The 9,956-nt window shown below is 41.0% G+C and overlaps 1 protein-coding gene across 3 annotated transcripts; it reads right to left on the bottom strand.

The window, feature by feature from the left end:
* Positions 1-4,852: 4,852 nt before the first annotated feature.
* On the bottom strand, positions 4,853-6,994 carry LOC117514320. 3 transcript variants are annotated; one of them, XM_034174718.1, is made up of 2 exons: positions 6,888-6,994; positions 4,853-6,731 (listed from the first exon to the last, which is right to left on the bottom strand). In XM_034174718.1, the coding sequence occupies exon 2, from the start codon at positions 6,712-6,714 to the stop codon at positions 6,130-6,132; it is 585 nt and encodes a 194-aa protein (XP_034030609.1). In that variant the 5' UTR covers positions 6,715-6,731; positions 6,888-6,994; the 3' UTR covers positions 4,853-6,129. The 3 variants fall into 3 exon arrangements, with proteins under 3 accessions (XP_034030609.1, XP_034030607.1, XP_034030606.1); XM_034174716.1 differs by having other exon boundaries at positions 4,853-6,743; positions 6,888-6,993; XM_034174715.1 differs by lacking the exon at positions 6,888-6,994 and adding an exon at positions 6,834-6,847 and having other exon boundaries at positions 4,853-6,786.
* Positions 6,995-9,956: the final 2,962 nt, after the last annotated feature.

The following is a 9,956-nucleotide window of genomic DNA, read 5'->3' as shown; positions in this document are numbered from 1 at the left end:
TAGTAGATTTTGAGCAGTGTTTAGGGTTAATTTCTTGTTGAAAGATCCAGCTCTGGCACAACTTCAACTTTGTCACTGATTCTTGAACACTGTTCTCAAGAATCTGCTGATATTGACTGGAATCCATGTGACTCTCAACCTTAACAAGATTCCCAGTACCTGCACTGGCCACACAGCCACACAGCATGATGGAACCACCTCCAAATGTTACTGTAGGTAGCAAGTGTTTTTCTTGGAATGCTGCATTCTTTTTCAGCCATACATACCGCCCCTTGTTATGTCCAAATAACTCAGTTTTAGTTTCATCAGTCCACAGCACCTTATTCTAAAATGAAGCTGGCTTGTCCAAATGTGCTTTAGCATGCCTTAAGTGACTCTGTTTGTGGTGTGTACGCAGAAAAGGCTTCCTCTGCATTACAGCATCATACAGCATCTTCTTGTGCAAAGTGCGCTGTATAGTTGAATGATGCACAGAGACAGTATCTGCAGCAAGATCATGTTGTAGGTCTTTGGAGCAGGTCTGTGGGTTGACTATGACCGTTCTCATCATCCTTCACCTCAGCTTATCTGAGATTTTTCTTGGCCTGCTACATCAGGCCTTAACTAGTACTGTGCCTGCAGTCTTTCATTTCCTCACTAGTTTCCTCACAGTGGAAACTGGCATCTGAAATCTCTGAGATAGTTTTTTTGTATCCTCACCTTAAACCACGATGTTGAGCAGTCTTTGTTTTCAGGTCATTTGAGAGTTGTTTAGAGGCTCCTATGTTGCCACTCAATAGAAGAGATGCAAAGAGGAGAAACATTTGTAAATGGCCACTTTAAATACCCCTTCTCATGATTGGATTCACCTGTGTAAGGAGGTCAAGGGCCAGTGAGCTTACCAAACCAATTTTGTGTTCCAATAATTAGTGCTAAATGTATTCAAATCAATAAAATGACAAGGGTGCCCAAATTTATGCACCTGCCTAATATTGCTTAAATAATTATTCCACACTTTCTGTAAATGCTAGAAACTTCATTTCATTTCTCAAATATCAGTGTTTTGTCTGCTATATCATATATTTAACTGAAATTTCTGATCCATACAACCAATGGAAAAGGAAAATCATGAAAATGATTAGGGGTGCCCAAACTTTTGCATACAATTGTAAATCTCTCTGTTCCATTCCCAGGCAATTAAAACAGGGCTTTTGAGTAGGTAGACATGGAAGACATGCAGGATAGGTGCCCTCCAGGAACAGGGTTGGTGACCCCTGTGCTAAATAAATCGGATACCGCAAAAGGCTGTGATTTACTTTAACGGATTCACTACTTCCACTGTCAATTTAAACTTATTTCATTTATATAGCACCAAATCACAACAAACCTGCCTCAAGGAGCTTCACACAAGCAAGATCTAACCTTACCAGCCCCCAGAGCAAGCACACAGGTGACAGTGGTAAGGATAAACTCCCTCTGATGATCTGGGGAAGAAACCTCAAGCAGTCCAGACTCAAAGGGGTACCCTCTGCTTGGGCCATGCTACCGACACACTTGACAATACAAATATACAGGAAATTTTGGGAGTCCATGCTGGTGTCCAGGACGGGAAGCTTGCAGAAGAAGACACCCACTCCCACTTCTGGATGGAGCTGCACCTCAATCGGAGAGAGAGAGAGAGAAAAAAAAAAAACAGAATCAGGCAACAGAAAGACAACAAATAAGGTATAATGTGTCAGCATTAAGCAACAAGAAAAACAGAAGAAATACTAAGGTGATTGCCGGTCACTAACCTTAAGCTTCACTAACAGACTCAGACTTTAAAGTTGAGGCTGCGACCCACTCTGTTTACTCAAAAAATTAATTTAAAAGAGTAGGAAGCATAGTACCATACTATGCCAGTACGCTAGCCATATAAATAAGTGAAGAAAATAAGTGCGTCTTAAGTCTGGACTTGAAAGTCTTTACAGAATCTGATTGTTTTATTGATGCAGGGAGATCATTCCACAAAACAGGGACACAATAAGAGAAAGCTCTGTGACCCACAGACATTTTATTCACCCTAGGGATACAAAGTAGTCCTGCACCCTGAGAACGCAGAGCCTGAGCTGGTACATAGGGTTTAAGTAGGTTAGCTAAGTAGGGAGGTGCTAGTCCATGAATGGTTTTATAGGTTAATCTCACAAGGACAAGAAGCCAGCGAAGAGATACCAAAATAGGTGTCGTGTGGTCAAACTTTCTGCTTGTCAAAAGTCTGGCAGCAGCATTTTGAACCAATCAGAGACCCCTAATGCTGGACTGAAGTAACCAGAAAATAGACCATTGCAGTAGTCCATTCTAGAAGAAACAAATGCATGAATCAGGGTCTCAGCATCAGCCATAGACATCCTGGAAACCCCTAAACCCTGCATGGGTGGTATTTTATTCCAGTGAGCTCCCCTTTAATGAAGAAAGATGTTCTCCTCAGTTTATCCCTGCCTATCTATTGACTCTGAGTTTGAACTCACTTTCTATGAGGAAGAAGTTTGACTTTGTGTTTTGGACTCACTTTGTATGAGGAAGAAGTTGACGTTGTGCTTAGAACTCAAGATGTCTCTACAAAATCATCTTGTATCTCTGGTATAATGTAGTGTCAAATGAGCAGAAATCATGGAGACCCTAATAAGACCTATTATATTCATCATGAGGTTACATCAGCTGCAACATTTCTGCAATGTGGCAGATATGCAGGAGCTTCGTTGCTGATGACCTCAATGAATTAAACAGACTCAGGATGGTCGAGTTAAAGCCAAGTGGCAGCAGTTAGGTGATTAGGAAGATAAGGATGAACCACAAGACCACCTGGGAGGTCATCAGTTGGGACCCAAAACACTTTTGCAAGATAGTGGATCTGGCAACCAACATTGCCAGCACTTGCCTTGAATTCTTCAGTTCAATCAGACTGAGGTTGTTTTGTTGTGATCTTACATTGAGTATAACACATTGATATCAACTGACTTAAGTGGAAAATGTAAAACTGTTTTTAGATAAAGCAGTTTTCTTTATAGACCCCCAGTTAGTGTGAGCAGTTGAAGAGGAGTGAGTGAGTTTCCTTCATAGATTCTTCAGAGATGTGTCAAGTTAAACCCTGCTTCCATCTTGTGGTCATAAAAAAGTAGTGTGGCGTGTCAGCTCTGTGGTCAGACTCTGGTGTGACATTTGGAACATTTGTGGGTGCACTAACCTGACCTACTGTAAACAGTGTTTTTGGTTCCAGTTCTGTTTAGTGTTCACAGGTTTGTGTGCAGACACAAAAATTCCCAGAGGGACAAAGATACAAGATTGTCCAGAAAACAGCTGCTATAGTGTGTGTGTGTGTGTGTGTGTGTGTGTGTGTGTGTGTGTGTGTGTGTGTGTGTGTGTGTGTGTGTGTGTGTGTGTGTTTCCAACTGATTTCTGAACTACAGAAGGTTAAAATTTGTGTTAGTTTAAGAGTTGAGTTTCAGCATGTAGGGAAGATTAAAGGTTACTCTTCACGCTGAGGAATTTGTGTTCAAAGTCAAAGGAGATTTATAGAGCTACACACACAAGAAAGTCTTTATATGTTATTATGCACTTAAGATTAGACGTTTGTTCTATTCATTGCACACCCATGCACAGCATGTTGCAGAAAGATTCAGATTTTGTAATGTTTTTGCCACAGTATAAAGTAAATGTTGAATTATTGTCAGATACGAGGTCTGTCAATAAAGTATAGGTCCTTTTTATTTTTTTCAAAAACTATATGGATTTCATTCATATGTTTGTACGTCAGACATGCTTGAACCCTCGTGCGCATGCGTGAGTTTTTCCACGCCTGTTGGTGACGTCATTCGCCTGTGAGCACTCCTTGTGGGAGGAGTCGTCCAGCCCCTCGTCGGAATTCCTTTGTCTGAGAAGTTGCTGAGAGACTGGCGCTTTGTTTGATCAAAATTTTTTCAAAACCCGTGAGGCACATCGAAGTGGACACGGTTCGAAAAATTCAGCTGGTTTTCGGTGAAAATTTTAACGGCTGATGAGAGATTTTGAAGTGATTCTGTCGCTTTAAGGACGTCCCACTGTGCAAGACGTCGCGCAGCGCTCCCAGGCGCCGTCGTCAGCCTGTTTCAAGCTGAAAACCTCCACATTTAAGCCTCTGTTGACCCAGGACGTCGTGAGAGAACAGAGAAGTTTCAGAAGAAGTCAGTTTCAGCATTTTATCCGGATATTCCACTGTTAAAGGAGATTTTTTTAATGAAAGACGTGCGGGCGGATCCGCACGTCGGCTTGCAGCCGGCGCAGCACAACACAACAGGAAAAACACCTCCGTTGGAAGCCTTAAGGACAAGTTCGAACATGCGCAACTGTTAAACAATTTCTCAGATACTCACTCAACTGAAAGCCATCAAAAGCCACCTGGATTTTACAAATGGTTATCAACACAGAGGTGTTTTTCCTGTGGAGGTGTTTTTGTGCACTAATCATGGTGTCTAATCAGCATCTTGATATGGCACACCTGTGAGGTGGGATGGATTATCTCAGCAAAGGAGAAGTGCTCACTATCACAGATTTAGACTGGTTTGTGAACAATATTTGAGGGAAATGGTGATATTGTGTATGTGGAAAAAGTTTTAGATCTTTGAGTTCATCTCATACAAAATGGGAGCAAAACCAAAAGTATTGCATTTATATTTTTGTTGAGTGTATATATAAATATATATATATATATATATATATATATATATATATATATATATATATATATATATATATATAACAACAACCATGAACCAAACCAAAACCACATAACCCACTGGCCCCACATGGAAAAAAGGAAGAGATGAATATAAGTAAATTAAAAATATAGACAATTAAATATTTTCAAGCATGTTCATTTTATTCATGCAAATAAAACAATGAGGGATTTTACTTAAAATTCTCCATCATAAGTAAAGAAACAAACAAAAAAAACACATTATTTCAAATGAAATAAATGTCATGAAAGCAAGAACCCAATGTCACGACCCCTCAGGACTCCATGTGCTGAGCTCACGCACGTATGGCCAATGGACTGCATTTGTATAGTGCTTTTCCATCCAAATCAGAAGCTCAAAGTGCTTTCCAATGATGCCTCACATTCACCTATTCACACAGACTGATCTCAAGGGTGCTGCCATGCAAGGTGCTCACTACACACTGGGAGCAACTTGGAGTTTCAGGACCTTGCTCAAGGGCCCTTAGTGATTGCCGGGTCTGGCTCGGGTTTGAACCAAGCATCCTCTAGTCTCAAGCCCAACGCTTAACCACAAGACCATCACTGCTCCAGTGCAACAGTGAGTGCACACATACACAATAGAGATTTCTTTTAACATAAATTTAAAAAAATTGTAATTTACATGCTGGTGATGACTGAAATTACATTTTAATACTGTTATTACAACTAAAGTTTCAAGTCTTTCCAGACATTTTGATCAAACACACACACACACACACAAATCCTCATGCTGCAATCACATGTTGACGGTTAAAAAAAAAACAAAAAAAAAAACATCGTACTGGTCATCATAGCAGATTAACTGGTGATGACTGATTAGTTGATGGTGGATGATGGTGTGAGATGTGGTCATTTTCCTGGAATAGTGACACAGGCTATATTTCACTTACATGAAAGATTCAGTACAACAGAGTTTTAGTATTGTGCACATTATATTAAAACAGAAAGCCCTGGTTATGATGGTTGTTTAAAAAGTCACGTATAGAGATACTGGAAATGAAAATTCTTTGTGTAATAACAGAAATTATTTGCATTTACCTAAATAACACCAGGTGTCTTTACACGTGAAGGATCCATCTCTTGCTCCTCATCATATCAGACAATACAACATACAGTTTGACTTTGTCACTACATCAAACAGTAAATGTAAAAGTGCCAGATAGCGGTGGTGCAATTTAACATCGTCCCCTCAGTGAAAACAATGACACACCTGGTTTACCGTCTGCTGAATACAGCAAACATGGAAATGCAGCATAAGAGTGAAATGCCCCCAATTAAAAAAAAAAAAAAACCTCTGTGACTCTTACCGTCTTCATTTACCAAAAAGAGAAAAAGTCAAATGCAATATCAATGTTGCATGTATCTGTTGCTTCAATAAGTTAGTAGGTATAAACAAAAATAAAAATGACAGACAACACCCAGAGCCACGTTGGATTAAGGTTAGGAGCCTTGGAGTCTGGACTCTGAGGGTCTTGACAGGCTCTGGCGTTATTATCAGGCTTGACATTTCCAGGATTTCCCTCAAAGTGGACAGGCAGGCACTGGTTTTCCAGCTTTTCACAGGCCAGGATTAAGTGCTTTTTTTCCTCACGGATGTTCCTGATGCCGCAGGTCCCGGACTCACTCCTGACCGTTACAAAAGTGAAGGGAGTCGTGCTGATGCACAGATTGTCCTTGTACACCTTCCCCCCTCCGCTGGTGCAGACAGCCCTCACCCTGTCCATGTCTTTTGGCTGGAGGAAGGACTGCGTAGGCCTGTTGCAGCCCAAGTTTTGCCTTATGTACTTCTCCCACTCGTTGTGGTCAAGAGATTCAGGCGTGCCAGAAGGAATGTGTCGTTTCAGGAAGGTGCTGAAGGCATTGTTCCATTTGGTGCGCTGGCAGGGAGCGTCATTCTTTGCTGCCGTTAAATAGACCAGCAGGATGCAGATGGTGAGGTGGGGTAAAGTCCTGAAGCCAATCATCGCTTTGCAGTCTGAGACTGGGACAAAGACTGCAAAGTTACATCAGCATGAAGAGTAATTAGTGTAATTTTCCTATCGTGTAGCTTTAGGTGTCAGCACATGTGAAAGAGCAGCTTTACGGTGATACAGCTGTAAGGAGGACAGAAACAGCTGCTGGGTGAAAACTTCCCTACCTCAGTTTCGCAGCAGCCGAGGGATCTGTGAGCAGAAAGCTATGAAACTTCAGAAGGAAGGAAGCAGATCTTTATATCTTTCAGTTGCTCTTCCACATTCACTTCCTGTGAATCTGAGAAGGAGGGCGTGGCCTAAACTGGCTGTAGGCGTGTGTCTGTGTTCCAGTAGGAGGGGACGCCTGCTGATGCAGTTACTGCTATAAATAAAGGAACAGGAGATATTTTTTGACCAGTGATTTCAGCAGCTTAAAGCGGCACCACCACGTTCTCTGTATTTAATTACACATTAAATACTGCATTTTCTTCTAGAACTGCACCATAGCATGAGTTCGAAGAGAAGGCTCAGATTTTAAATAGGAAATAGACCAATTTTATATAAAACAAATTTATAAAACAAACACCACATGTTGGGGAGGGCCTAATAGCCTTTATTGGGGATTAGACCCAAAGCACTCTCCCATTCTTAAGTATGATTTTTATTGACGCCTTTGCAGTGTCAAATCTCATGCGTAATCATGTTCTCGCTGGGGAGGCTGAGATTTCGTTGTCAGTGTAAACAAGCGTTTGCGGGTGGTGGAGTGGACAAGCAACTTGTTTGCAACATTGCATCGTTATTAGGGATGGGTATTGATAAGATTTTATCAACATCGATTCTGCTTATCAATCCAATCCCTTATCGATTCCCTTATCGATACCTCTTGTGAATTTTCTGTGTACTAAAAGTAGGCTTTACAGGTTTTCTATGTCACCAACATTTTAAATTGGTCACTGGATCCTTGATCTCTGGAAAATGTAAGAAAAACAAAAAACAAAACAAAATCTGTATTTTTTGTCAAAAGCATTTATTTTCAGACATTTTGGCATGAATGTCTCTCCATACCTCTGAGCTGAGCTCAGCCGGCTGCTGCACATCAGTGTAGGACATCTTATTTTTGGAGGAAAAAACATTTTGATCGATTGCAGTTTGTTTGCATTATAACGTTTGGAAAGAGGTGTCATTTGATTTAAACGGCATTTCGCTTTGAATTTATTAATTCCGACTGGACTCTGTCGTTCTAACTTGTTTCTTTCTTGCAACAAGACAGGAGTCCCACTTAGTGACTTTAATCCGCACAAAAGTGACTCACAATTGACATATTCAGGGATGAAAGTGGTGAAAAACAAGAAAGGTGTAACCCAAAATTACCCCCAACACCACCCACATGAAATTTTTTGAATTCTAGAAGCTCTGAAATGCAATCTGGGACTATTCCAGACAATAAACTGCAGTGAGTGCAGCATCCATTTTTCATGACAAAAACCCCCAACTTTCCTTATTCCAATACTAGGATGCAGCAGTTTTCTATCTTGGCAGATAGTTCTGGAGGAAATCACTGAAGAAATTAGCAAATTGAAACTAGATGGATGGATGGATGAGATTTATTGTCATTGTCATTACAAGTACAACAACAACGAGATTACGTCCACACATTTCCACAGACAAACAGCAATTAATCCACAATTATTACTTGTTTACCGTAATAATGGCACACATCAGAATTAAGACAACACATTTACATTTGACATTGTTTATGTGCACTAAGCTTGAAACAGTCCATTTTTCAAATTGAGGTGATGTGAGTGTGTGGTAACCGCTACAACTGGAGTCGCGCCACCGCTAGCTTGGAGGGAACGGAGACCTGCCGCAGCTAAACTGCGTAGCCCCCAGAGGGGAAAGGGGTGGCGTGAACGGTGGCCAGGATGGGGTGTGTGATGGGGGACAGGACGGGAGGTAAAGTGGAGCATGCTTCAGTCTTTGTCCATGTGTGAGTCTGTCTGTCCTTGTGTACTGGAGTAAGAGATAAGGAGGCAGCCAATCTTCCCAAGGCTGTAGAAATTCTTCTGGAGGACAAACAATGGGCATTTATCCTTGAGAGGCTGATGAGCCTGCCGTGTTTGTGGTTGAGCAGTGAAAAACACTTTTCCAGCTTCACATAAACAAACCAAATCCCAATTATGAAAAATTCCCGGCCTCTGAAATCTTCACTTTCTCCTGCAAGGCACAAATTTGCTCCGAGATGTTATCTAATTTGTGTCTGAGTTCAAGGGTTAACGCAGTCTGAGAATGCATCGCCTTGCCCAACTCATTAATCATGACGGACAAGCGAGGGGCTGTGGTTTTGGCGGCAGCCGTCTTGCCAATCTTCCGGTAGGTCAGGGCAGCACATAAGCCAGTAAGTACCAGCCCTCCTACTATGAAACCAAATATGAATAAATCCTCAACGTCCTCCACAGAGAAAGGCGCAAAGCATGCAACCCGCCAAGTCTCCCAGGCATCGAGAACATAGCACAGTGAACACAGAGAACACAGTGTAAGTTCCATCCAGGCACGCAGGGTCCCCCAGCCCTGATCTTCTTGTAGAAAAAATGGTGTCAATAGTGTTCAGAGATCAGCTGATCAATTCCATGATTAATCCAATATAGTTTGAAGAATTCACAGCCTGGTGAAGTAGGGACTTTGAAAGTTGGAGCAGAGATAGAGGAGAGAGGAGGAGATGCGACCGCCCTCGCCGGAGTTCCAAGCAAATGAATGTATAATAAAATATGGTTTGACCGAAACAAATTGTCATTAAACTTAACTAAAACAGGGATGAAGTGGAGGTGTAAGAGTCACTAGGTGTTCACAGGAAACACTTATTTATTTCTATATGTATTTATTTATTTTCATTGTTAGTTGGTTTTATCTTTTCTGTTGTTTTGTTTCATCAGGTTCTTTTTGTCTCTTTCTCTAAAATTGTGTTGTAGCATTATTAGTTATTATGAGTTATTATTTCTATTATTGTTGCTATTATTATAGCAATATGGAGGTGAGTTCAACCAAAATATGTATTTAGGTGTTTAACTAAGATAATCGCGAGACTTTAATGTGAGTTTTATATTTAAAAAAAAAAACCATGTTGCTATTAGGGTTGTATGTCGGGAACCGGTTCTTTGCAGGTACCCTTAAGAAATGATTCGATCCATCGACATCAATAGCCTTTTTTACTTAATGATTCCCTTATCGGTCCTTCAGAGTGGCCGTTGTTTTGG

The sequence above is a fragment of the Thalassophryne amazonica genome, chromosome 7 (assembly GCF_902500255.1).
Source record: "Thalassophryne amazonica chromosome 7, fThaAma1.1, whole genome shotgun sequence".
NCBI lineage: Eukaryota > Metazoa > Chordata > Actinopteri > Batrachoidiformes > Batrachoididae > Thalassophryne > Thalassophryne amazonica.
This window is presented reverse-complemented; position numbering and strand designations above follow the sequence as displayed.

Bases quoted from the DNA above. Each gene is read 5' to 3' on its own strand.
- LOC117514320 (XM_034174718.1), bottom strand. From the start codon at position 6,714: ATGATTGGCTTCAGGACTTTACCCCACCTCACCATCTGCATCCTGCTG.